Here is a 26,074-nt window from a genome sequence, read left to right on the forward strand (position 1 = left end):
CCCCGATGCAGCGATACATTCGGCGGAAGGCGAGATCGTAAAACCTCCACGTCCTAAAATTACCCGAAGGTCTTCTTCTGGTCCCTCATCTTCATCTCGTGGAGATGGAGGAAGTCGTGCCACCAGCCCTACCAAACGACTTGAAGAGAACTAGAAAAGGCTACTCGTTTATATATATATATATATATATGAAGATGCAATATGAATGAAGTAACTATTCTTCTTTTTCATGTAGATCATGATCTCGTGTATTTCAATTTTATATTGGGAACATGAAGGAGGATATATATATATATTATATAAAGGATTCCTTTCCCTAGAATGCCTACCTAACTTATTTGGCTGTTTCCGTTTTACTAACATACACGTTTATTTCACAAACCTGACTTATTATATGATCCGTATACATATACACACACACACACATATATATATATATATATACTAGTGCCCTGTTTGGAGTATGGAGTGAGAACACTAGAGTGCTATGGCTCCTCTCTCTTCTTCGCTTTCCTTGTCTCTCTTCCCTCTCGCAGTATCAAGAACTCCGTTAAGGCAGGTATCACCCCTCTCTCTAAAACTTCCTCTACGCTCTCTCTATAACTATTCTTTACCTCCACCAACTTCTACTACACCACCTCGCTCAGGTCCGATCACCACTACCGCCGCCGTCTCCAACTCTACTGCTGCCTCGCCGTCGATGGCGACAGCGATCTCGGCAGGATTAAGCACGCTCCTCCCAACCCCCGTATCGCCCTCGCCGGCGGCGGCACCGGCGGCCATATTTACCCTGCGATCGCGATCGCTGACGAGATCCGCAACGCCGCCCCTGGCGCGGAACTCCTCTTCCTCGGGTCGGAGAGCGGGATGGAGGCCTCTGCTGTACCCGCCGCTGGGTACACCTTCTCCCCCGTCCCTCGCATCCGCCTCTACCGCCCCGTGCTGCTCTCCCCCGCTAACCTCCTCCTCCCCTTCTTCCTCCTCCGGTCGATCGCGGTCAGCTTCGCCATCCTCCGCCGCTTCCGCCCCGACGTCGTCGTCGGCACCGGCGGGTACGTTGCCTTCCCCGTCTGCGCCGCCGCCTTCATCGCTGGGATCAAGATCGTGATCCAGGAGCAGAACAGCTTCCCGGGGCTCACAAACCGTTCTCTAGCCCCGTTTGCCGAAAAGATCTTCCTCGCCTTCAATGGGTGCGTCAAATACTTCCCCAAGCCCAAGTGCTTGGTGTACGGGAATCCTATCAGGCTTTCGCTGCGGAGGTACACGTCGAAGGCGGTGGCGAGATCTCATTTCTTCCCCAAGATTGGGGATAAGGCGCACATCGTGCTCGTGCTCGGGGGTACGGTCGGCGCGAGCGCGATCAACATTGCGGTGCTTAATATGTATTATGAGATGCTACTGGAGCATAAAGATAGGTATGTTATATGGCAGACAGGCGCAGACGGGTACCCCGAGATGGAGAGCCTCGTCAAGAACAACCGACGATTGCTACTCACCCCGTGAGTTGGTCCTTTCGAACTTCATATGCATTGCTTCCTATACTTATCCCTTGTAACTCTGCTCTCAGATCATCCTACTTATTGACTTTGATGAATTTTAAATTTTCTTTAAAGCTCTTAAAGGTTATACGCTAACTATTCAGTTAATTGAGTTTGAGATAACCACAACTACTAGTACTTTTCTTATGCTTGCGACATGGTAATAACTTTTTACTATCCTCAGGAATCAAGAATTTCTAAGATCAAAGATTTAGATATGCAAATAGTTCCTCATTTGAAATTATGATGCATAACTTCAAGTACCAATTCTACATCAGTACTACCTGTAATCTAAAAAAGCTAATGATTCTTGAACTTGCTAGAGGGTTTTCCAAGTGCCTAGTTTGGCTAAAGTGTTTGAATTGTTCTTGTCATCAGTGCCAATTTGAAAGTTGCATGAATTAGTGTACCAATTTTGGTGGACCAATATTTTCATTTGTCTCATGCTTAATCTTTTTGTTGATGAACTCTGATGTACATTTAATATAGATGATCATAAGTTTTTGAGTTTGAGATCTGCTATGTGTCATACTGCAGAGGCAAAGTAGCACCATTTTGTTTTATCATCACGTACTACTATTAATTTCTCTAATCTTCTTCTTGTACGCATTCATCAGTTTTCTATTAAGGTGATAGATATAAAATCAAGGCTAACAAAGATTTACTTATCCACTTCCATTATCTATTCCATTTTCTTATGTTTACCAACTAGAAATTGTTCTTAATTTGTGAAGGTTCTTGGATGCTATGGACATGGCTTATGCTGCCGCTGATGTCGTAGTTACTCGAGCTGGCGCAATGACTTGTACTGAGATATTGACCACTGGAAAACCATCAGTTCTGGTATTATATTCTTTTTGACAATATACTAAAAGTACGTAGATTTTACTGCCATATATATAATCAAAATGATAGCAACTGTTGTTCATATTTATTTTGCTGATATGTATGATAGGTTGCTACATTTTGTTGCGTCAGGTAGGCGGTGTTGATTACTAATTACAAAAATGTGGTGACACTTATACAGTGCTTCTAATTATTACTAATATCTTTTTGTCTCAGCATATTGTGCTGAAATACATTGTGAAGAAATTGTAAGTGTAAATAAATAACAACTTTTCTAAGTACATAGATGTGGTAGGAGCATTAAATGTGATACAAAATCTTATAGCTCTGTGCTATCTGACAATGTCTGATTGTATATAGTATAGATTCGATAGCCAAAACTCATTGTCATGTTAGCTACTCTTAACAATTTTAGCGAATTATGCGTACGTACTAGTGCTGTTTATTTTGAAAGTTTCTTTGCTAATATTTCTATTTTTCCAATCCTATTAATTCGGTGCAAGAATTTCTTGTTGAGCATTATAGAAGTGAACTTGTTCTAGATGCTTACTGAATCATTGACAAGTATCAGTAAATAACCATCTTACAACTATATTTTTCTTCATCCCCAAGACAAGAAACTTTTGTTAGGTTACTGTGACAAATTCAAGTTTCTTTTATTTTGTATTATCTTTGCTAACGTTACATTTTCAAGCAAGTTCTTTTTTATGCTCTTTGCATCTTTCACTTAGCATATTTTATTATTTTAGATACCGCAACCTGATTCTGCCGATGATCATCAAACGAAAAATGCTTACATTATGGCGGATATAGCAGGATCGAGGGTCTTAACAGAAGATGAACTTGATTCAAGTAGTCTTGTAGCTGCAATTGATGAAATTTTAGGTAAGTTGGCCCTTTGTCTGGTTTTAGAATCTTATTCAGATTTCAGATCTCTTTAGTTCAAATTTGGTCTTCAGAATATCAGAAGTATAAAGTAGCTCACAGACCTATTTGTAGAGATTCTTAGAAACTTGAGTTGTAAGCGGTTTTACATTATCTCTCTAGAACTACGACATGATTCAAGTTTCCTATATTTAACAAGATAACTTATAATTCTTCTATAATATAGGTTTTATAATATCAATGAACTAATAGAGCTACGTGCCTGTAAGTTGATGTGAGATTCAAAGAAGCAGAAGGAAGAAGCCATATCTCTGCTTGCAGACTGCAAGCTATTCCATAAAGTAAACAAAAAATTATGTTATATAATAAGCACATGCTCTGACGCAAAAAAGCTGATTCCCTTTGCAAACACTTTGGACTGGTATTGGGAAAGCACTACATGTTGCTTCTTCAGGACTATCTTCAAATTGTCAGTCTTTGGAACAAGTGAAATTAATTACAGTATTATTATACTGGGAGATAGCCTGTGGAATGTTGATGAAGTCTAGAAGCAGTCTACCAGATTTCTTCATAAAAGAAGGATATTGGAGAGAACTTTATGAAAGAATAGTATGAAGCTGCAAATAATGCTGATCAATGTTTACTGGTGTTCCGAAAAAAGGAACTTGGTTACTATCGATTGATCGGATGCTTGAAATGAAATGATTGAAGAATGTGTTTGCAAGTAACAACAGTAGGTTTCGTTACAGAGTGAAAAATGAATTTCATCAGCTGAAGGATTACTTTGTGAACATTTAATCTCATATCTAGTCAGTCACAGAAATTATATTTAATGATTTCATTTATACAATCTAGTTATGTTGTGTCCGCTGCCAATCTGATGGCGAGCCTCATTTTTTCTCAAATACATGCATGAATTGATACACTTGTCAAATTAATTAAACTTTGAATATTTAGATAATGAATCATTTTTCCTGATATTGTTAATGTATAACTAACTACATTATTTGTTGGGCAACATTTATGACAAATGAGGTTATCTTCATATAGCTGTTCTATTTGACCTACTGGCTAATTTTGTCATACCTTATGGGTACTCAATAATGTTAATCTGGAGTATACAGGCGATGAAAGCCTGATGGCGGAGATGTCGGAGAAGGCATTGAGAGCGGCACGCCCTAATGCTGCTGCTGATATTGCTCAATGCATTATTTCTCTCATCACCTTGTCCTCTTCGAAGTGATGTTTCTGTACGAGAAAAGGTTTGCTTCTTTGTGATAGCCTTATTTTCTCTTTCATCGTTTTCCCATCTAGGAGTACCATTTTGTCAGATTTCAGTATTATGCAAAGATATATGGAAGGAGTCATGTAAATTGCGGGAAGGATAAAATTCATGTTATGATCCTAATTCCAACCGAGTATTGAAAGCTTTGGGACCAATCCCAGTGTCCAGTGACATATGCATGTGTGAGCTTATTTTTCTCCTTGTTGTAGTGAGAAAAGGCTTTTCTAAGCTTAATTGTATCACATTTTCATATTCTTTATATTTATCAAGGACAATACTTCTGTCATGGAATCTATTGAATTTGTTCTTTCCTTTTTGAAATTGTGAAGTAGAAACAAGAGGAAAATGAAAGAATTATTTGGTCCTGTGCAGTATATATCCCGACGAATCCATTTGAGTATGAATAACAACTTCTCTATCAAAGTATCAGATGCTGCCGCCTTACATTTCTGAAAATTCGATCTCATGCTGTCGCATCTCCTCTCGTAAGTATTGGAAAAATCATCAACGCTCTGCTTATATGCACACAAATAAGTCTTTGGAGATGGTGATGTAACAACAACAGGTTGCATATGATACAATTCCACAAGAATCTTTTGTATTCCTTGCTTCACGATGGATGGTCCTATATCTTTCCTAGATAACTGATTGAAAGATATGGAGAAGAAATAGTCTGAAATGAGTCCTATTTATTTAAACCAATGATTGGATCTGATTCTAAATTTTAGAACTGGACTAGTTGTCATGCTAGTGTTGGACTCCACCACCACTCCACTTGCAGTCGAAAAAAAAAATTAAAAAAAAAAATCAAATAGCTAGAATTAGAGCTCAACCCGTACTTGTCCACCTACCTGCAGGCTGCAGCACTTATTGCCAACTCACGGGTACCATGAGTGACCACGATAGCATAGTGATATTTGATGAGTTTTTTTTTTTTTAAAAAAAATTTAATTACTATGACACGTTTTCATCGGAACTCTATAGGTAGACGATTTCCTTTTTTCTCTTTTGTTAAAATTATTATGTATCAATTGTTCTTAGCTCCTCCTAGTTGGAGATTTAGAATTTTCTTTTTCCTCCTCTTTGCTTGGCGGGAGCGGCAACCGACCAGTCTATGTAAGACTGCTATTTGGGCTGTTCATTAGTTTGTCAAAAGCAAGACAGACACAACAACCTCCACGCAAGACAAAAAAGTAAAAGATAGTCCAAAGACTTGGAGCCCTGAGCTTTTCAGAGTTGGAACTTCTCTTTATTTTAAACTGAATGACTTTTGCTCCTTTTGCCTGTTTAATTTTTCCACTTTTTCAAGAAATGAACTTTCTTTATGTTAAAATTGCTTCTTTTTAGGACCTTGCCCTCTTGCCATTTGCCAATTGCCAATTGCCAATTGCCAATTGCCAATTGCCAATAGGAGGTTGTATTTAGATCAGAGAACGGTGGTGTATTCACTCAGGAATCACCATCTTTCTTCACAAAATTATTGTAAACTGCACTGCACATCAATTGCTCCTAGTTCCAAGTGGTGGTGGGACCCAACCCCTCATGCTACGTGTCTAGCTTGACTCCAACAAGACACTTTCTTTAATAGTGCCATGAAAGCACCTATAAATGCCTACAGATCTAACTAAAGCTCCAAAATTATAATTGTAGTAGTGTGCCCTCTAACTTAATTTGGACGCAAAAATTTGATTCATTTCCACCACCAAGCTGTACCGCATTTATTTGAACCAGTCCTTAGGATATCGAATGAGCAGTTATACTAAGCATAACATATAATGCTAGTAATATATATATATATACACGTGCATATAGAATTAAATTTGGGGGGAGAGGATTTGTATAGAAAACGAGTGATAGATAATTTATATAATTAAGAGGGATATTATGAGGGTTTGGAAATGTGCGGCTTGACAAGGAGCAAAAGATTAGGATCCGTAGAAGACCCGAAAGTCACTTTTAGATTAAGACACTTTTGGGGAGCTTCCTACAATATGGTTGGATAGATGGCAGTGAGATCTTATCAGGTACAGTTTGTTGGTGCATCGAAAATATATTGGTTGGATTATCTCTTTCTTAGCACAACTTCTTAGTTTTGACTTTGGATGGTAAATAAATACCATTTTGGCAAGTCATGACCAATAATGAGATATATATATATATATATATATATTTTTTTTTTTTTTTTGTAACAGGCAATGGAACTCGGTTCTTGCAAATTCTCTGCTAGAAAAGCACCACGCACCTAACGCTAGAATGCCCAATTGGTCCCTTGGTAGCCGTGAAGCTTATATATAATATATTCTTTAAAATGTAGCTCTACTGTAAGAGGTCAAATCAATTAGAACTTCCCCAACCTTCCATCCACCCTGCAATATATGTACATATATATATATATATATATATATATATAATATGATCAGTAAATAGAGAGAGAGAGAAGTAGAAATTTAAAATAAAACAATATCACGTGCTGAAAAATAAAAGCAAGTGGGACGGACAGTGGACAGTCCATCCTCACATTCGCACGCCCTTTTTTGACCATTTGACCTTAAAGTCTAATATATTATAATTTTGAGGCTCCTTTTAACAAATCCCGTTGCTATGATTACTTATTTTTACTTGGGTTAAAAATGAAAATTATGTAACCCGCAATAGTTGGCAACTACTGGTGCACATTTCATGGTACATTGTCGTCGACTCGTTGATGAATCTACCATCTACTTGATGCTATTGCTAGACAACAAAAAGCTTTAGCTTCCTCATCCTCTCTTCTCCTTCTATACTTCCTCCACATCCCAACAAAAACTTCTCACTAAAATTATTCTTCTCTCTCTCTCTCTCTCTCGGAACCCTAGCCATGGCCTCGCCACCGCCGGACCGCCGTGGCCTTCGGCGGTTCCTCCTTGGACCTTCCTCGAAGACGCTCGAGAGGAACCCCCTCATCTCGCCTCCCCCTTCCTCCCCGCCTCCGGCTTCGTCATCGTCGGCGGAGAAGAAGAAGGGCTTCGCCTCCGCCGCGCTCCGCGGGTTCGGCTGTGCCTCGGCGGCGGCGTCCCAAGCCTACGCCCCCGGTGGAGCGGCCGCCGCAGTTCGGTCTTCAGCCGACTGGCAGGGTAAGCGACCGCGGCGGCGGAGGGGGAAAGAGAAGAGGAAGGAGAGGCGGAGTAGTGGTGGGGGCGTTGATGTCGGCGATGTGTGGTGTGCCCCTGGGATTCCATTCGCCGCGGACGCGTCGGTGGATTGCGTCGTCTCCCACCATCACACGTTGGGGAGAGGGAGGAACGAGGCCGAGAGGATTCATAGAGAGGTTTCCTAGATCTGCTTCTTTTCAAAGTTTTGATCTTTTTGGTTTTCCTGGATTTAGTTTTCTTTGGGGATTTAGATTGATGGGTTTTTCTGCATCTAATTTCATTTTTTTCCTCTCAATTTGGTTGATAAAAAAGATTCTTTTCTTTTTCAGAGGGCTTGCGTTTCTAGAAGGGTCACCATGCAAGAACAGATATCATCCTTCATGGATTCGCCTTCAGATCTTGATGCGCCTTTCTTTGGATCTGAGTTTCTTCCGTCAGGGCGCCTTCGTCATATGCGAGGTTATCATCGTTCACCGGGAGGGCTTGAAGAGGTAATCGGTTAGATGTTCTCATCCATTATAATTAGGAAAATGGTTTGGTACTTGGAGATAATCGCATGTTTATTTAGTCACGGTTATTGAAGTATGTACAATTTGTTCTTGTTTGTTGGGTTTATAGGTTAACATTGATTCTGTTTGCTTGATTCGTCCAACTGTATATATATATTTTGATTTGTTGACTTTGTACAGAAGAGTAGTAGCAAATAATTATCTATAGGACCACTGACTCATCATTGGACATGGTTTCTGGTATCTGAGGAAGAGTTCCTCTACAGTCTTTATTAGTCCTCCATCTGGTTGGTAATTGGTATCTTTATTTCTCAACTCTTTTATATTATTAAAATCAAAGGAGGAGAAAAGAATGATCGTAATTTAGAAATCTTGGTAAGCTAACCTACAGATGAACTTGTAAAGAACCTTTAGGTATAGGTAGCATAAAGTATATGTTTTTGATCTTCCCTTACTCAACAACGTGCAATCTTTTTTCCCCTGATCAAAGGTTACCCCATCCGTCAACAATTTAGGCCCAGCTTTGCCATACCAGTGAGGCAAAGGCAATCATAAGGATTAAACTAAGGACTTGGCTCCTAGCTGTAGGTTAGTGATGTTTTCTGTATTAGATTAATAAATTTGTTTCACTAACATTGTGGATCCGAATTTAACTGCTTATGCAGATAAGAATAAATTTGACTTTTTAATCGTTAAGAGGTCCAAGTGAACTAGTTTATTTTTATTGCAAAATGGAAATACTTCTTATTGGGTCAGAGAAAACTTGGAACAAGCATGCATTCTGTACCATTATCCTCTTTGTATGATATAAGTAAAGACTGAAAAGGAGCCAAAAGGATCAAAGGGAATGGCCAAACAGACTTTGGGAGTACTGTTGCTCTTTGATTCGGCAGAGAAGTACTATGACTTAGTTCCATGGTTAGCTCTGTATTATGCTTTGTGGGTCAGATCACATGTTACCTTTTTCTGCCCATACTGTTGAGGAAAATTGAAAGTAACCTAAGATTATTACATGATATAAGTGGGGAGCTTGAGTTGTATAAAAAATAACTATATGTATGCCATTCAGTAGAGAGTTCCTTAACATATCTACTGTTATATGGAACCCACTTCTGCTGCAAGCTACAATGCTGATACTTCCAGGTGGCATACACAATGTGCTGAATTTTGGATGAAAACACCACACTCACTCAAAATATCAAGTTCTGTCTGTTTAACAATCTTCCTGTTAACCTCTACTCTACAAATGCTTGGGGGAACCTTTTCGATATCCCAGCCTTATGATGTATCAACTGTGCACTTGTGAATGAGTTTTAAGGGGAGCTTATGTCAAATGAGCAGTAAGATTCAATGTGGATAGTATTTAGTCTAAATAACTTCGCTTTGATTTCGATAGGGAAAAATGTTGTCAGTATGGGAGCTCTTATGCTCAAAGCCTATAAAGTAAGGAGAGGAGAGGAGAGGAGACTACTAGGGGGTGAAGTTTAGATGAGCATGCAGGTTGGCTGATACAAGAATTGTGAATATTTTTTGAATGAGGAAAAAAACAGACTATGCATGTGCAACACAGACATGCACACATCTAATGTCATTGAAAATATTAGGAAATAGTAGCGCACCTCTCTACATGCATTCACACATAAACTTACGGCTATTGCTTTAGTGAAAATAGTATGTTATACATGCTTTTCAGGCAACTTATGTTGGATCAAAGGATCCTTCAGGATCTATGCTAACCATATGCCAAATTTGCAGATCATGATGTTCCAGACTAGAGTGTTGTTGGGAGGTATGGATATGTATGATAGATATCAGGATTGGCGCCTTGATGTTGATAATATGACATATGAGGTGATTGTCTTCTTAGATTTCTCTTATTTCATTTGTCTCGGTCATTGTATAGTAAGCAGGATATCAGATTCTCGTCTTCCATGTTACAGGAATTGCTTGAGCTAGGAGATAAGATTGGTTATGTCAGCACTGGGTTGAGAGAGGATGAGATTATACGCAGTCTCAGGAAAGTTAAACACACGGTTTTTGATGCTTCAATGATTTCGACTGAATTGGAACGGAAATGTAGCATTTGCCAAGTACATCCTTGATACTATCTACTTGTTACTTTTTTGATGTTGTGTTCAATAATTGCGGAGGTTGAGTGCCTTTTATCTTGTGGTGCAGGAAGAATATGAAGCAAATGATGAAATGGGAAGGCTGGAATGTGGCCATAGCTTTCACGTATATTGCATAAAACAGTGGCTTTCTCAGAAGAACGCTTGCCCAGTCTGCAAGACTGCTGTTCCTAAAGCTTAGTGCGGACTGGCTATAGTTGTTGGCAGAAACTAAGCTCAGTTCTCTGTCCTTGTCTCTGTACAGTTCTTTTCTCCAAGATAATCACCACATCCATTCTTTCTTGTTGTTATTTTGTTTGCTGATACAATCGACTTTTCAAAGTGTGCTTTAGTCAGGTTGGGGGCAAACATAAATGTCTCATACATTCAACTCTTAGATGAGTGGAAAGTCATGTATTTTGGTGTTTGTTGGAACAAACCCTTTTATATATTCCTTACTATATTTTCCTCATGAAGTTGGCAGTGGTGGCTATGGAATTTGTTAAGAAAAGCATGGCTAGTTTGATTGAGTTAATTTCTTACTCTTAGGATGTGAAAGCTTGGTTCAGTTGCGTTCTTTCGTTTTGGACTTTTTCATTGTGAGGGATTATTCATGTCTTTAATCTGTTGTGCCCTAGTTCTTTTTTAGGGTTACCTCCATTATGATTTAGTACCACATTACACCCTGAAGAATACAAATGTAAGATTTACCCATTACACTATGTAAAAACTGACTGGAACGATCGTAACATATTAACATACCAGTCTCTTCAATTTCGCCATATTAATATTAAGATCAATATTACATCCAATCGGACAATTAGAGTTCCACCTCTTGCCAAATCTACTATCAAGAAACGATCAGGGTCCCTACATCAATTTAATAGATGGAAATTATGATTCAATCCAATTTTATTGGGATCATTCTCTTCCAGTTCCAGCAATAAAATACAAATAGTGCCCACGAAGAAATCTCAGTGGACATCAACCTTCAACCAAACTGACAACGGTGAAGCAAGCTGCTCATAGTGAGATTACACAAACGATGAGACCTACCAACCCCTGCTTAGGAAGAACATCGCTCAACCATACTGTTCATGAAAATCAAGTATCATCTTGGCCAGTCACCAGTCTTATTTTTATCACCAGACCAACACCAACCATGTACCGTTAATATATGCAAATTCATCTTCGAGCATGATTTATGAGACATGAAACTATGATCTTCGTATCTAGATGTTAAAAGAGCCCTTTCGTACAGCACTATCTGTTCTGATCACATCATCGAGGTATTATTCTGGAATCTTCACATCTTATAAAGGTAACAAATTTACAACGTTAGATGGTCAAAATGATACAACAGGTCATCTACACTTTGATTTACAAGAGTCCCCAAACAATTTCCAGGACAACCAAGATATTTCACTTTCTGTAAATAATGTATTTGAAATTGCATCCTTGCTAGTTTATGTTTTGCAGCAGATCATCTCATCAAGGAAGCAGTATGGAACAAAAGGTGGAGAACGTCTACTGGCCTTTTTCGGCTGTTGAATAGGTAAACCTAAATCTGTTCACTATAGTGTAGTGCCTGACAAGCTTTGATTTAATTAAATGAACATGTTGTGATGCTTGCGACAAATTTTAAGTCTTCAATTGGACGATTCATCATGGCGAGAAAGAAACTCTATAATACATGGGTAGACTTCATCCACTGCCTGCATAACAAGATCAGAAGGACCCAATGCATGACATGTTCCAATATGATATAAACTCTTGATTTAAGATGACAAAGCTTAACATCATACCAGCCGCCCACCAACCAAGTCGTAATGTGCATAATGCGGGCCAGCAGATTTTCCAAAAACTTTGTAAGTGACCAAATGCTGAGGAAGAAGTTTCACAGTTTCTGCAGATGCAAAGGCAACAGATCACCAAGGTCAGTCAAGGGAAACTGAACATGTCAACTATACGAGTCCCTCAAATTTACCAAAAACAGCTTCTGGAGGGCAAATCAGGTCCTGATCTCCAGCCAGTGACAGAACAGGGACACTATTTTTATGTAGATGATCATTGTAAGAGAAGGTACCAATCCTGTTACGCAAACCCCCTTCACGGAAAGCAGTTGTGAGCTGCAGGAGAACCTTTGCAGGTACTGTGCCTGTACATTATGATATATTAACCATCAAGGACAGAAAATTCACAAAACAATACCATGGATACCATGGTAAAAGAAAAGAAAAGGTGTACACAAATTTGCAAATGGGAAACTACAGCTAAAGGAAAAATTCATAATCTCCTGACCATGCTCACTGACACAGTGACATGGCAATTTGTGTCTTCAGGAACATAGACATCATCAGTGTAAATGCTAGCAGTCGTTGATCATATGCAATTAATAGGAATATGAGAAAATATTAAATTCATGCATAAACTATTTTTAGTAGCTTTCTCCATGAATACATCATCTGTAGCTTGCAATGTCAATCAGAAAGAACTGAAATGGACTTGATGGAAAAGATTTTGGTTAATTATCTCATTACATATAATGTAGAATGAAGAAATAAGGTAAAACAAGTTTGCACTTACAGAAATTATTCAAAACAAGCTTCGAATACAATTCAGGGTGCATCATGTCCTGTGCTGAAATTTGAGGATTAAGCCACGACAAAACATACGGTGGACGAGTTGATAAAGGATGAGCAGCTGCTAATAATGCTCCCAATGGAACAACAGGAACATTAAGAACCTGTGCAGGATCAGCCTGAAAAGCAAATTCAATTAATATTAACTTCTTAATTATGTTAAAAGATATTTGCCAACAAGTTGCCAAGTCTTCGACTTACAAGAGGCAGTAGCAACTTTAGTGAGGAATTGGATGTTGTATAGTCAACAGATGATGCCAAAGTAACAACCGCTGCCAATCCAGAGTTGACCCCTTCATGACCTTAAAATGGGCGATCAAACAAATATTATGATTAAACATTAGCCGACTTAAGTGACACCAAAATGCCATGAGGGTTATAAACATTGGTACAGAGTGTGTAAGAAAAACTCTGAACATGGACTGTCCAAGTGGAATAACCAAACTCATGAAAAGCTGAAGAACCCTACCACACTTCGACAACATCGCATACAGTAAGATTCCCCCCATCGAGTGACCAATTGCAAGCAATTTTCCATCACTTGTCTTGCTTTGAAGCCTTATATAATCCATCTACAAACAGAAAAACAAGTATAACGGAATGCTAAAATGAATGTAATATGACCAGAAAAAAGATTATTAAGAAAAGAGATGTGAAGAAAGTCGGAAACAGTTGGCTATGTGAGACAAGATCTCAGATACCCCATGACTGGACTTTTTTGAAACAAGAGGACATGTCACCTCACCGCAGCAGGTATGTCCTCCTCCAGGTAGTGATCGAAATCCCAATCATATGAGACAATTAGATCAAGCTGTTTCTGGAAATCTTCTACAGTTGCTGAAAAACGGTCCTGCAAGTCAAACAGTTGAGGCGAGACAGATCTTTGACCTTCTTCAATAATCTTCACGAGACGCTGACTTAGGTCTCTAATTTGATCAGAAATGGCAGAATTTTTCCTGGCTTCTAGAAGACCTGAGACTTTTTCTGCAATCTCATTTAGTCCTTCTGTTAACTGTGCATCTTCCAGAAGTTTTGAAAGTCTATCAAAAAAATTAGCTGAAATAATTCTTAATTGACCTTCATTTAGATAGCCTGATAGTGTTTCAGCTAAACGCATGAAAGTGTCTGTTAACTTTGTTACTAACTGTGGTTCATCCCAAGTTACATCTGTCTTACTTTCACTTACTATGGAGACATCAGAATTTTGCATTTGACCAGCTATCATAGTTGACTGTTTATCTACACATACAACAATTTTCGTGTTATCCTTAGCATCAACAGCACCTGAGTCAGACCCAGCAGACTTGTTGGACTGCTTCAGCATCTTCAATTCAGATTCACGTTTGCTCAAGCCTGCTCCCCGCACTTCAACAATCCATGTGTCGAACCCTTGCATAGACATATGGCGAGCAAATGAAGCCTGAAGGCAAGTGATATGCATCAGAAATATAGACAAAGTTATCTTTGTGATGTCAATAAAAAGAGACCTACAACCAGACATGCACCACTAAGGAGAAGCATGCACATATAGCTTGGATGATACAAATTAAAGAAGCATAAGAAATCGTCCCACTGGCACCTAAAATCCTCACCACTAGCACTTCATATTAATAATTTTCTTTGGTTTCATAAGTATAGCTGTTTTCTTTCGGTTTCTCAAATTTTCATGTTTTCTCATGCAGTTATTTTATGAAGTTCCTTCCAACAATGGATGCCGATGACCATATTTGTGAAGCAGAACAGAAAATAGTCAAAATACAACTATAGCTTTTCATGCAGATGAAAGAAAAACAAATGATCTTTCAAATCTAATCTCATTAACTACATCATTGAGAGCGAGAAGATAAATTCTCTTTATCCAACATAACTTTGCTTGTTTTCTATGTTCCGTGCACCGAGTAACCCTTGTGATCCACGAATGCAAGCTTTCTGCACTGTCAAAGGAACTTCCATCTGCACAAAACATAACAATCCGACCCTTCACAATTTTTAGAACACATCATATATATAGCATCATTTCTAGCAACAGATATCAGAAAAAACAAACAGATGATGCAAATGGCAATAAATCAAAATAAACGTTTTATTTATTACTTTAATCCATCATTTAGGATCACACAATATGGAATCAACCTAGAAGTAAACACTAATAACCACTAAATTTTAGTAGCGGAAACAAGATCTTAGTCAGAGATATCCAACAAAAGAGAACTCACCCCCGGAGAGAGATCAAACCCGATTGCGTTCGTCCCAACCCCCGATAAAAGCACCAAGGGATGATTCCTCTTCGGCGCCTACCAATCCATCAAAAATCCAAATCAAACGCAAGATCCCGAAGAGGAAAAACATAAAACACCAGAAGTGCAATTCTGAAACAAACAATTGCCACCTCCGGTGACGGGGTGTAGCGCCAGAGCGCGAGCCTCCACTCGGTGCCCGGCACCGGCGCGTAGTGGAGCTCGTCGGCGGTGCATAACGCGGGCTTGTTCTCCTCTTTCATTACGGAGGCCGCGCCCGGCGATGCGGATAGCGGCCGCGTGAAGGAGGAATCAGCGCGGGGCAAGACGAGGGGGTACGCGGCGAATGGTCTTCCTCGCCTCCGGCGTCCACCGGCGGCAAGGGGGTCACAATCCACACGGCGGGACGAGGCGGCGCCGCTGCATGGAGGAGTGGAGGAGTGGTGGTAGGCGGCGGCGGTGGCCGCAAGGGCGGCGCGGAAATCGGTGTGGGAGAGATGGAGAAGCATCGAGAGATGTCTGGTTTATTTTCTTTCGCTGTTCCACGTTACAACTATTACCTGTTACTTGTATGGTATTTGGCCACGTTTTTCCACTTCTATTTCTTTGATTGCTTTTGGTATTTGGCCACGTTTTAAGCTTATTTATTAAAACTTATAATTTGTAAATTAAATATTGGCGAAAAAAACTTAACAATACATTTAATTAGTTTAGAATGTATCTACTCTTTTAAGGGGTTAAAAGTGATACATATCAATAGTTAAGAGAGTCAATTGATGATTAGGCGATGGACCCAACTGCCAACCAGATCCTGACTGGCAATTAGGTTGGAATTTAGATGCAGAATTGGGTGTTAACTAAGTCAATGAAAGTGTGCAATTTATTTTTGAAACCTAACCTGTCCCAAATTGGCACAGCTGATGCCATTCTTTACTTAGGATGTTGGTTGTTCTAAGTAGAAGACTTCCGTCATGCTCACTGAAGAGAAAGCAAAGAAGAACCATTTCTTCACCTGATAAAGTTTCTTCTTGTAGGCCTATGTTTATAAAGTTGCCCAATTTTATTACCACGAGGCAAGAGGACCTTGCTAGTTGCTATTGAACATAACTACAACTCAAATCTTCTTCCCAGATCTCCTATCCCTGATAAGCTTGACTAAATTTGGCACTACCTTCCTTCTCTTAATAGTAAATGATCTGAAACGAGTATTTCGATTACCAGATGATGCTGATACATTACTCATGTTTGTCCTTCCTGATGCTGTTGGAATTCCCTTCTTCCTTAAAGATTTTATTGCAGGCACTGCTGCAAGTTGCAGAGCAGAAGTCTCTCCCTTGCACTTAGATATCTCTTCCTCCATTGCCTTCTTTGCAAACAATGACTTCTCCATCTCACAAAGCTTTTGCTCCTCCATGGCTCTGAATCCTTTTATCTCCGACTCGGCAAACTCAGTCCTCAACACAATCTCCTTCTCCGCGGCCTTCAATGCTTCAATCCACAGCTGAGCTGCTGCCACCTTCTTGTCTGCAACAACTTGAACTGCCACTGCACTCCTGAATAAGTAGTCATATTCGCATTTCGAAATAGATAATGCAAACCTGCGATAAATTGAATCAGCTCTAGCCTTCATGGTCCTATCTGCAACGTCCTTTAACTTCTTCAATGCAGCGGCTTCTGATGCTTTAACTAGCTTTAATAGTTGAGCTGCAGCTTGCAGTCTGGCATCTAATGAGCTGATCTCGATGTCGGTCTTCTTGATTTCTTCTCTAGTACATCTAGTCTCTTCGTCAACTAGCTCCTTCTCTCTCTTTGCTGCATCAGTTTCTGCTCGCAGTTGTTGTAATGCTGCCAATAGACTCGAAATTATCAATTTAGCCCTCTCATCAGCCACTGAAGCAGACTCCAATCTAGACTTGGCACTCAGAAGCTCTGCACTGAGGTACTGAACATTTGAATCAGCTTTCTTTTCTAGTCTCTTCAATCGATTGGCTTCTTCAGACAGATGCATCTTATCCTCTCGTATTTGGTCCATTGAAGACATGAGTTGAAATCCTTCTTCCTTAATGGAAGCCAATTCGTGCTTCGCTGATTGCAATTCTAACCTCCCTTTTTTCATTCTACTATTAGTCTGCATTGTTCTGGTCAACTCCATTTCATTTTGTAGAACAGTCACATCTGAATTAGTCGTTGCGAGCTTTGTCTCAAGTGCCTTGGCTCGATTGATTTCTCTACGAAGTTCCTCTATTCTCTTTTTTGCAGCATCCATGTTCTTGGCAAATTGACCTGCCGCCGCCTCTCGCTGAGCTTCTACTTCTCGCCATTCCTTTCCAGCTTCAATACGGGCAAGCTCCACTAGGACATGCTCTTCGTTGGCTTCCTCTATCTCCTTCTTCAGCTCATCCACCAACAGCGAATGATACTGCGTTTTTGAAGTAGAAGCTTCGATTTCCTTCTCAGCTTGAGCTTTCGCTTCTAAAGCAGATGTTATATCATGCTTCAGTCTGCTCAGCTCTTTCTTCACATTATCCAATTCCAGCATCACTTCAGCAAACTCCTTTTTGCGTGTCCCAGATCTGTGAATCGACTGAAGCTGTGATCTCTGAGTCATTGCTTTGGCATTGGCCTCCTCAATTTTGCGTGCAAGTTCTCTAGCCGTGCTCCTGACTCTGAACAATTCAGGCTCGGCATGAGCTTTCTCCTTCTCTGCTGAAGTCTTAGCCTCATGTAGCCTGCTAATGTCCATTTTTGCGAGATGGAGTTTGCCAGTTTTTGAAGGTAAATCCTATTGAGCACATATAAGTTGCCTCAGTAACTGAACTTGGTTCACTGAACCAGCACTAAATCACATGATATATGGCAGTATACAATTTAAAGCTAGTACCTCAAGTATTGAAATCTGGGACTTGTGCATCTTTGATTCTCTTCCTTCAATTCTGTCACAAGAGAGGCTAATGGCAGCTTCAAATCCATCTGTGCTCTCAGACTTTGTGTTGTCCATTTGAATCAATGATACCCAGTCCAAGCACATCAGAGAGAAGTAATCTTTAACTGCATCCTATTTATGACAACTCCAGTGCTCATTTGAGAAATGAAACTGCACAAGTAGGAAGAACAAGAGCTGTGAAGGAAAAAATAAATAAAAATAGAGGCTTCATTCAGTACTTCAGTAATTATCATGAGATAAACTCCAAGGCTATCTACATGGCAAACATCCAAAGGAACCGTCGCCATACAATTATCCTGATTTCGTTTTAATCTCCTAGTATCTATCAAAGTATCCAGCTCAGAAATTTTCTTTAAATGTCGGATAGTTGGCAATTGGCTTAAAGAGTTCAAGTTCAGTTCCACCTTGTTGCTTGTATTCTAGCAGGTCTTCTATTTAAGAGATGGGCCCTTTTCATGTTGAGAAGAATAAACGCTGAGCATTTTCTTTACCTCAAAAAACAGTCAGTTAACAATTATTTCAGATTGTTAAATATAAAAAAAAAACATTGTTTTCTAACGGCTTAAGGTTATAGTAGTTAAAAAGAGAGACTGTTAAATATAAAATATATTATCAAAATCAAAATATATAATGTAGAGAGAACGATCGCTGGTCCATCAAGAATTTGATCATTTTGGATCTAGATTGCGACAAATTCGAGTCATATACTAAAAATAAATTTTAAATACAAATGAACCCTTCTTATATAGCATTTATAGTAACTAATATGTGATAATTTCTTACTATTACACACATGCACGCGCGCAAACACAAGACAATATCAACAATCAATTTTAAAGATACCAAACCAAACCATATAATAAATGTGTAAGATTCTTAAGATTATATTCATCTTAAATTTTCATCCAGCCATTACTTCACAAGAAAGACTGATCCTAAATTGGGAAACTTGGAGAAAAAGAATAGTAAGTGCGGATGGAGATTCTTTTTTTCCCAGCTCAGACGGTTTTTTGCTAATAGAAGGGATTGTGACACGTATAGTAATAGATCGTATAGAAAACTTACAACCTCGTATGTAGATGATCCGTTGCAAACAGCAAACCTGTCAACCAATCAGCGACGCCACACCTAAAACCAGAACAAAACCAAAAGTGAAAAAAACGAAAACGAAAACATTTCGAAGAAACCCCGACGCGGAGGAGAGGAGGAGACGATGGGAACCCGGCGATCTCTCCGACGCCGGAGCCAGCTACCTCATTCGCCGCCGACGCCTGCGGATCCAAGTCATCAGCCTCCAGGATGCGGCCAGGCGGCGTCGGAGTGCGTGGCGAGCACGTGCGTGCTGTGCGCTTGTTGCCCCCTTTGTCTTCTCTGTTGCTTTGTCCTCCTCCCCTTCCGCCTCGCCCGAAGCGCCGTCAGCCGGTGTGCCCACTTCCGAAGATCACGCAGCCTCTCGGCCGGCGGGGGGTACTCCTCCTTCTCCGACATCGATCTCGATGGCGCCGAGCCCCAATGGAGGCCGGAGGAGGAGGAGAAGAAGCTTCGTGGCCCATCTCGTTGGAGGCGCAAAAGTTAGTGGACCGGAGTGGCGAATAGCAAAGGTGGGCTCGAGTTTTGGTTAGAGATTGGTTGTTTTCGATTGGATGCTTTGATTGATCGACACAGTAGAAGCCTCCTCTTTCGGATTCGGAGGAGAGTTTGCAAGGCAGAGGCTGAGAGAGAATTTCGTGACTTGCGTTTGAAAACTTAGGATCATTTTTCGAGGAATTCATTCGAATCAATGGAAATCGAATTTGCCGCCTAAATACAAATAGATCTCAGATCTATGTGTATTTGATTTATAAACTCATTGCACCTAAATATAGTTTGAAAGATGATAAAAAAAACAGCAGCGTATTATTATTATTTATTATTTTGGAAAAGTTTTACTGGAAAATAAATGAGTTATATATTTAGAATACATACATACATTCATACATACATACATTCATACATTCATACATACATACATACATATACATACATACATACATACATACATACATACATACATACATACATACATATATATATATATATATATATATATATATATATATATATATATATATATATATATATATATATTTGGGTTGAGAAAATCGAAGAAGGTTAGGATACGATGGAGGGTTGGATTCGCGCGATGGTTGAAGCCATCCATTCCAGCCGCACGCAGGCTGTTATCTTCCTCTCCGGTGGAGCTTCTCAGGTTCCCAATTCTCTCTCTCCTTCCTGTTGGAAATTTCTTCCTCTCGTCTCGAGTCACGAGTCAATAAGCGGAATTCGAATCGAATACTTTCAGGCCCTTGGATGGTTGATGTCCGTCCCAGGAGCTTCCAACACGATTCTCGAGGTCGTCGTCCCTTACTCCAGGATCTCTATGGCCCAATTGCTCGGCAAGGTAATCCTCTTCTAACCCCCACCCCCCCCTATATAACATATTTATTCTTTAATATTCGGTTAATACACTCTCCAAGTGATTACGGATTCTTAATTTTATTCGGAACTCATTTGTATACATCTCTGGCCTTCAGATTCCGACTCAATTTGCTAGCCAGCAAATCGCAGAGGAAATGGCTTTAGTGGCATATAATCGTGCTTTGAAGCTTTCTAGACCAGGTTTGCAGTAGTAGTCCAAATCTGATGAAATCATGTTTCCTATGATGTCCTCTTTACGATTTATGTTTGTCGTAGAATGCAATTTTGATATATGTTCACTTGTTACGTGGATGTTTAAAGTGATGGTCATGGAATGCGAAGTCCTGTTTTCATGATCAATGACATTTAGCTTACTTTTATTTATAATTATTGCTATGGCATAATTTTTATAGTGATTAATTAATCCTGAAGGGCAAGTATATAAACAAAGATTCCTTCATGTGATGTTCCAAAAGGTGGTTGTGGCGTTGAGTTTCACAGGCATGCATATTCTGTGTAGCTCCATTATTTCAGGGGCTACAGTCAAATGAAAATGATATTATATTCTTTTAGTAGTTTTGGATGTTAGAGGAAATTGGTGAAAGTCTTTAGTCTCTTCTATAAACCCTGATCCAACAAGTTTTAGATTACATATTGAGATTAGGTAAGGAACAAAGTATATTTTATAACTGAGCTTTGTTCACTGAACAAAATATTCAAGTTCCGCTCTCTTCTTATCACACAATTATTAGTGGGGCACTAGAGGGATCAAAGCTATGTGCTTCTCATCTTCCTATCACAGCATCAGGGAAATAAGTTCAAATGAATATCCACTATTTTGGTTCTACACAAGAATCTAATGTGCTTTGCTGATAATAAAGGATTGGTCATAATCCACATATTATGTTGGATGTCTATTTTCTTTGCAAGGTTTTTCCCTCCTTTTTCCTTCTAGTGCAATATTATATCTGTGTTTACAATATAACTAAATCAGAACTTTTCTTTCAATAGGTATGCGAGTTATGGGTGTTGGATTTACTGGGTCATTAGCTAGCGCACATCCAAAACATGGTGACCATAGGTACTCTTAGTCTCACTTTTCAATAGTTTTTTTCTCTAATAAGTTGTTTCTAATAATATGACTATGTTAATTGACTAATTAGTCGAGTTCGAGTTTATACTTTCTTACAATCGCTACTATGAAAATTATTGCTTGATTCATTAAGATATGGAGTCGACAATAATACTAATTATTTTACTTGGTGAAAATACATCCTCAATAGAGAAGCACCAGGAGTAAGTTAATTTAACATTTGAGTTTAGCAAATGAGTAATGCCTATGAAATTGGATGTAATCGATTAAAATAGTGAAGATTACACCACTCGATGAATAGATTAGGGTAGCTGCCACACGTCCATATAGAGTACAATAAATTCTTTTTTAACTGAATACAGCCACAGATGGTTTGAAGGTGTTCCATAGGTATACATAGCTCGACATGGGTAGGCTAACAAGTCAATAATCCTACTTGCGATAATAACTTATGCAATATGTTACAGCTGCTTAATATCTACTTTATGTTTGTTACCTATCCTTTTCCTGCCACCATAGCCTGCTGTCCTCTTTTGCTTTTATTTCTACAGAAAAATGTATCACCATGCATGATTTCCTTGTTTTCTTGTGGATGTTTAGGCTTTTTGAGTTGGATCTTATCCATTTAGCTAGCTAACAATTATTTGTGGCTTCCATTTAGGTTCTACTTATCAACACGAACGTATGATTGCGTTAGGACCTCGAATGTTACTCTGCTGAAGGTAGTTATTGGTATGCTGTTCTCTGGGATTCACTTACGTAGATTGAGAATTCAGTTATTTGAAATCTTTTATCTAGGGATTACGAACTAGAGAAGAAGAAGACAAGGTTTCTAGCCATATCTTACTTAAGGTATGATGTAAGTAAATGCATTTTCATTCTTTGTTCAAGTGTATATCACAATGTGCGATATCCTTTGGTTCCTACGCACTACAGTGAATCGCCACCAGCACACTAGCATTATCACCAATACAACAACAAAGCCTTGAATCCAGCTATTTACCATTGGAATTTCTTTAGCAAAACAAGTCCAAACATTTTTTCTTACACTCATTATGCACCATTTTGCTTTTCTATTTAATCCCACGGAAGCATGAACTTCCAGTATCACAGTTATCAATCAAATTGCAGAATGTTTATTTGTTTGCTACTTTTCTATTGGGATCTTATGTTCTGCCCTTTCCCAAGGCAATTGCAGATGCTTGTAAAGTCTCTGCAACCTTTAAGTCGGAACTGCATGACTCTGAAAGCCCACATGAATGTGAAAAGCAATTTGATGAGGATCAAGAGTTGCAACAAGTTATTGATGGACAACTGTGCATGAAAATATATAATTTTTCTAGTGGTACTACAGAAACCTACGAGATATGTGCTGTCCATCATGTAATTCGCGTATGATATTTTCATGATCATACGCTTTTTTGGTCTTGTAGATATGCACACAGTAAATTCAGAGAGGAAGATTATATTGTCTGGTTCATTCAACCCCTTGCATGATGGTCACCTCAGGTTGTTAGAAATTGCATCAAGGTGTGCAACTCTATGAAACATTGCTACTATTTACTCTTTTTTTCCAATTTTAATTGTTAGATCCATGATCACATTAAGTTACGATAATATTTTCATGGTAGTAGCAATCCACTATGTGTGGGAACGGCTCTTCTTTGAAACTGTTCTTAATGAGTTACTTTTATTAAGAGACTAAATCAAAGATCATGCATAATGCTGATTTCCATTTATTTCACTTTAGCAGAGCATGACATGTAGCACATAACAGTACTAGCTAAATCTTGCATGGTAATATTCCATCAATCTGTCATCCATTCTAATGTATATGTTCCATTTATCACTTAATCAAGTCACCTTACTTTTATCCTTACTTTTCGGATATAAGCAGGTTCTTTGATAATCATTACTCAATTAATATAAGTGATCATTTGTAGACTTACACAAGACATACTAGAGCACCATATGTATTGAGATGTGATCTTTTAGATTATTTTCTAATTGCAGTGTCACCTGAAATGTTTCATTGTCATAAAAATATTAATCCGATGACGTAGTTCATTGAAGAATGATTGCAATAATAGAAACACTCTCTGAAGGAATTGCATGCCTTTTTTTATGTCATTCATGAGTGATTACTTTTAGGTGTTTATTCTTCACTTGTCTACAGCATTTGTGATGACGGGCTTCCTTGCTTCGAGATGTCAGCAATCAATGCAGACAAACCCCCATTAACAGTGGCGGAAATAAAAAGTCGAGTCCAACAGTTTAGGAAGGCAGGTCTGTACTACTCCTAGATATGAATGGCTTACAATGTTACATCTATTTACCACTGTCTCAGTTCTTTCAGATGTTCATATCTATATTTTCTACACCTTGGCCATAATTTGTCCTGTTAATCTTTGTCCGAATGCCTTCAGATGATGATGTTTTATCTCTTCTCGTTCAATGCTAATTCATTGTATTTAAGTAAACAAAATTCATATCTTCTGGTACTTCCCCTAGGATCTGGATTGTAATTTGTTTTAAGCCATGTACTACTGCAGAACATACTCCACGAGTATCTAGTGTTCTGCTGGATCATTTAATCTTCTATTCTATTATCTTAAAATTAGAAATTTCCATGAGTACTAGAAGCTAGGAAGTACATTTACTTCCGTACTGTACTTGTGTCCATATCGGGTATGCTACTCATCAGGTACTTTGCGGATCTCTAATAGTATTTGTAGTTTTCAGTTTTCTGGAATGGAACTAATGTTTCAGATATGGACTGATACTGCTCAGATACAATAATGTGGTGGCAAGTTAAATTGAAGGAGACTTATATCTTCCATTTTCTGTTACATCAGGAATATCTGACTTGCAATAAATATTAACATGCTATTTTGCAGAAGATGATTTATAATCTGAAAGATACCTAATTTAGGATTCTGCTACTTTGTGGATTTTAGGCAGCTTAATTCCTGTATCAAGCATTTAAAGGACTAAGGCATTGTTCTTTGTTGTATCTTAAAATGATTTTGACCATCGGAAGTTTTTCTACACATTTCTTCTGTTATTATTGTTGTTAAATGGTCCTATGATATTCTCTTCATTTTTTATCCAGGTAAGACTGTTATTATATCGAACCAGCCTTACTTTTATAGAAAAGCGGAACTTTTACCTGGTAGTGCATTTGTGATTGGTGCAGACACTGCTGCAAGACTTATCAATGTAAGAAGCAACTACTTTATGGGTAGACTGTTAGTAGGCCACATATTCAGCTTGCTCATTTAAGTAGCCCATTTATTATTTATATCTGTTTGCTTGTTCCTTATCAGTTTGCAGTTTGAATGTAACTTGATCAATTAGTTTGAATGTAACATGGTGACATAACCTCTATCATTAGGACTTGGGAGTTAGAATTTGTCATCTTAGTAAGGAAGCATTGTACTCTCCCTGATAGTTCTCACCCACAGAATCTTACACATTAAAGGTGCTAGAAGAGCAGTCTAAAACATTTTCCTTTGTACGTTTTGAGACCGATGAGTAAATCCTGTCTTTAAGCATCACGTGAATGGATTTTTATAATCTTGAGAGAGCAAATCCATAAGCTGCTAATGCTGTCATATTCTGTCTAAAGATCTCAGATACAAACAATATTCTTCATCTGAGGCAAAGCCTCACAGTCTCATCTCAGATAAAAGAACTTTTCCATTGGAGATGTATAATGGCTTATAAAGGTCTTTCCTACTTAAGAAAGTTCATTTCCTGTAGCCTAAATACTATGGTGGAGATTATGGTAGAATGCTGGACATACTTCTTGAAAGCAAACGAACAGGTTGCACATTCCTTGTGGGTGGCCGAAAGGTCGATGGTGTCTTTAAGGTACAATATGTCATGAAGCATTAGAATTTATTTATTTATTTTAACTCTTCAATCCTGATATTTAGTTTTGCGACTTACAGGTTCTGGAAGATTTTGATATTCCAGAAGAATTGAAAGACATGTTTATCTCCATACCAGAGGACAGGTTCCGCGTGGATATATCATCAACTGAGATAAGGAAAAGCAGAGGACTTTGACGTATTTAGTAATTGAATTCTATTCTAACAAGATGTAATAACATTTTATGGGATATCACTATTCTTGAGGTCCTCTATTATTCTTATGACACTGCTATTGAGTAGCTCAGAACTGGGGATTTGGATAGACATCTACCAGAATGGAGCAGTGATATTGCAACAACCTGTATCTTATAATTCTGAGAATTCAGCCAACCTTTTTTTTTTTTTTTTTTCCCCATTCTTGAAATGAGATTTCAGCAAAGCTTCTGTATAGCATCACATTTTGCATGTTTAAACTCTTTGAAGATTCAAAAACCATAAGCTAGTGCATGTTCATTTCAAGCCAT

General features: G+C 38.7%; 5 protein-coding genes across 17 annotated transcripts; 3 read left to right on the forward strand and 2 right to left on the reverse strand.

Moving 5' to 3' along the window:
• Nucleotides 1-395: 395 nt before the first annotated feature.
• Nucleotides 396-4,840, forward strand: LOC140794858 (uncharacterized). Of its 5 annotated transcripts, none has more exons than XM_073147116.1 (6): nucleotides 396-555; nucleotides 648-1,499; nucleotides 2,273-2,381; nucleotides 3,134-3,269; nucleotides 4,394-4,531; nucleotides 4,601-4,840. In XM_073147116.1, the coding sequence occupies exons 1-5, from the start codon at nucleotides 488-490 to the stop codon at nucleotides 4,510-4,512; spliced, it is 1,284 nt and encodes a 427-aa protein (XP_073003217.1). In that variant the 5' UTR covers nucleotides 396-487; the 3' UTR covers nucleotides 4,513-4,531; nucleotides 4,601-4,840. The 5 variants fall into 5 exon arrangements, with proteins under 5 accessions (XP_073003217.1, XP_073003216.1, XP_073003218.1 ...); XM_073147119.1 differs by having other exon boundaries at nucleotides 439-559; XM_073147115.1 differs by having other exon boundaries at nucleotides 4,394-4,840.
• Nucleotides 4,841-7,220: 2,380 nt separating this feature from the next.
• Nucleotides 7,221-10,774, forward strand: LOC140794860 (uncharacterized). Its single transcript, XM_073147120.1, has 5 exons — nucleotides 7,221-7,861; nucleotides 8,015-8,176; nucleotides 9,950-10,045; nucleotides 10,135-10,284; nucleotides 10,373-10,774. The coding sequence occupies exons 1-5, from the start codon at nucleotides 7,412-7,414 to the stop codon at nucleotides 10,502-10,504; spliced, it is 990 nt and encodes a 329-aa protein (XP_073003221.1). The 5' UTR covers nucleotides 7,221-7,411; the 3' UTR covers nucleotides 10,505-10,774.
• Nucleotides 10,775-11,594: 820 nt separating this feature from the next.
• On the reverse strand, nucleotides 11,595-15,772 carry LOC140795483 (uncharacterized). Of its 5 annotated transcripts, none has more exons than XM_073148056.1 (10): nucleotides 15,334-15,762; nucleotides 15,161-15,238; nucleotides 14,022-14,364; nucleotides 13,690-13,916; nucleotides 13,414-13,516; nucleotides 13,146-13,246; nucleotides 12,889-13,063; nucleotides 12,290-12,460; nucleotides 12,108-12,208; nucleotides 11,595-12,017 (listed from the first exon to the last, which is right to left on the reverse strand). In XM_073148056.1, exons 1-10 carry the CDS (start codon nucleotides 15,688-15,690, stop codon nucleotides 11,952-11,954), a joined length of 1,722 nt encoding a protein of 573 aa, XP_073004157.1. In that variant the 5' UTR covers nucleotides 15,691-15,762; the 3' UTR covers nucleotides 11,595-11,951. The 5 variants fall into 5 exon arrangements, with proteins under 5 accessions (XP_073004157.1, XP_073004156.1, XP_073004159.1 ...); XM_073148055.1 differs by having other exon boundaries at nucleotides 13,690-13,928; XM_073148058.1 differs by having other exon boundaries at nucleotides 14,229-14,364; nucleotides 15,334-15,761.
• Nucleotides 15,773-16,222: 450 nt separating this feature from the next.
• On the reverse strand, nucleotides 16,223-19,938 carry LOC140794691 (protein PLASTID MOVEMENT IMPAIRED 2-like). 3 transcript variants are annotated; one of them, XM_073146822.1, is made up of 4 exons: nucleotides 19,379-19,938; nucleotides 19,194-19,253; nucleotides 18,063-18,275; nucleotides 16,223-17,963 (listed from the first exon to the last, which is right to left on the reverse strand). In XM_073146822.1, the coding sequence occupies exons 3-4, from the start codon at nucleotides 18,207-18,209 to the stop codon at nucleotides 16,296-16,298; spliced, it is 1,815 nt and encodes a 604-aa protein (XP_073002923.1). In that variant the 5' UTR covers nucleotides 18,210-18,275; nucleotides 19,194-19,253; nucleotides 19,379-19,938; the 3' UTR covers nucleotides 16,223-16,295. The 3 variants fall into 3 exon arrangements, with proteins under 3 accessions (XP_073002923.1, XP_073002924.1, XP_073002922.1); XM_073146823.1 differs by having other exon boundaries at nucleotides 19,191-19,253; XM_073146821.1 differs by having other exon boundaries at nucleotides 18,063-19,253.
• Nucleotides 19,939-20,250: 312 nt separating this feature from the next.
• LOC140795606 (uncharacterized) lies at nucleotides 20,251-25,998 on the forward strand. Of its 3 annotated transcripts, XM_073148281.1 has the most exons (12): nucleotides 20,251-20,373; nucleotides 20,467-20,565; nucleotides 20,699-20,783; nucleotides 21,594-21,663; nucleotides 22,337-22,397; nucleotides 22,474-22,527; nucleotides 22,864-23,020; nucleotides 23,109-23,205; nucleotides 23,852-23,961; nucleotides 24,788-24,894; nucleotides 25,438-25,548; nucleotides 25,629-25,998. In XM_073148281.1, the coding sequence occupies exons 1-12, from the start codon at nucleotides 20,287-20,289 to the stop codon at nucleotides 25,743-25,745; spliced, it is 1,155 nt and encodes a 384-aa protein (XP_073004382.1). In that variant the 5' UTR covers nucleotides 20,251-20,286; the 3' UTR covers nucleotides 25,746-25,998. The 3 variants fall into 3 exon arrangements, with proteins under 3 accessions (XP_073004382.1, XP_073004384.1, XP_073004383.1); XM_073148283.1 differs by lacking the exon at nucleotides 22,474-22,527 and having other exon boundaries at nucleotides 22,337-22,407; nucleotides 22,874-23,020; XM_073148282.1 differs by lacking the exon at nucleotides 22,474-22,527.
• The last annotated feature ends 76 nt before the right edge of the window (nucleotides 25,999-26,074 follow it).

The sequence above is a fragment of the Typha latifolia genome, chromosome 9 (assembly GCF_019914945.1).
Source record: "Typha latifolia isolate L0001 chromosome 9, TyphaL0001v2, whole genome shotgun sequence".
Taxonomy (NCBI): domain Eukaryota; kingdom Viridiplantae; phylum Streptophyta; class Magnoliopsida; order Poales; family Typhaceae; genus Typha; species Typha latifolia.

What these genes read in the sequence shown, in the direction of transcription:
- LOC140794858 (XM_073147115.1), top strand. Translation starts at nt 488, where the DNA reads ATGGCTCCTCTCTCTTCTTCGCTTTCCTTGTCTCTCTTCCCTCTCGCA. An exon ending in CGACGATTGCTACTCACCCC is followed by an intron (nt 1,500 to 2,272) that starts GTGAGTTGGTCC and finishes TAATTTGTGAAG; the next exon opens with GTTCTTGGATGCTATGGACA. An exon ending in CTGGAAAACCATCAGTTCTG is followed by an intron (nt 2,382 to 3,133) that starts GTATTATATTCT and finishes TTATTATTTTAG; the next exon opens with ATACCGCAACCTGATTCTGC.
- LOC140794860 (XM_073147120.1), top strand. Translation starts at nt 7,412, where the DNA reads ATGGCCTCGCCACCGCCGGACCGCCGTGGCCTTCGGCGGTTCCTCCTT. An exon ending in CACCGGGAGGGCTTGAAGAG is followed by an intron (nt 8,177 to 9,949) that starts GTAATCGGTTAG and finishes CCAAATTTGCAG; the next exon opens with ATCATGATGTTCCAGACTAG. An exon ending in TTGATAATATGACATATGAG is followed by an intron (nt 10,046 to 10,134) that starts GTGATTGTCTTC and finishes TCCATGTTACAG; the next exon opens with GAATTGCTTGAGCTAGGAGA.
- LOC140795483 (XM_073148054.1), bottom strand. Translation starts at nt 15,690, where the DNA reads ATGCTTCTCCATCTCTCCCACACCGATTTCCGCGCCGCCCTTGCGGCC. An exon ending in GCTACACCCCGTCACCGGAG is followed by an intron (nt 15,239 to 15,333) that starts GTGGCAATTGTT and finishes ATGGATTGGTAG; the next exon opens with GCGCCGAAGAGGAATCATCC. An exon ending in AGGAGGACATACCTGCTGCG is followed by an intron (nt 13,517 to 13,689) that starts GTGAGGTGACAT and finishes TTCTGTTTGTAG; the next exon opens with ATGGATTATATAAGGCTTCA.
- LOC140794691 (XM_073146822.1), bottom strand. Translation starts at nt 18,209, where the DNA reads ATGTGCTTGGACTGGGTATCATTGATTCAAATGGACAACACAAAGTCT. An exon ending in CCCAGATTTCAATACTTGAG is followed by an intron (nt 17,964 to 18,062) that starts GTACTAGCTTTA and finishes TGTGCTCAATAG; the next exon opens with GATTTACCTTCAAAAACTGG.
- LOC140795606 (XM_073148281.1), top strand. Translation starts at nt 20,287, where the DNA reads ATGGAGGGTTGGATTCGCGCGATGGTTGAAGCCATCCATTCCAGCCGC. An exon ending in TCTCCGGTGGAGCTTCTCAG is followed by an intron (nt 20,374 to 20,466) that starts GTTCCCAATTCT and finishes GAATACTTTCAG; the next exon opens with GCCCTTGGATGGTTGATGTC. An exon ending in CCAAAACATGGTGACCATAG is followed by an intron (nt 21,664 to 22,336) that starts GTACTCTTAGTC and finishes GCTTCCATTTAG; the next exon opens with GTTCTACTTATCAACACGAA.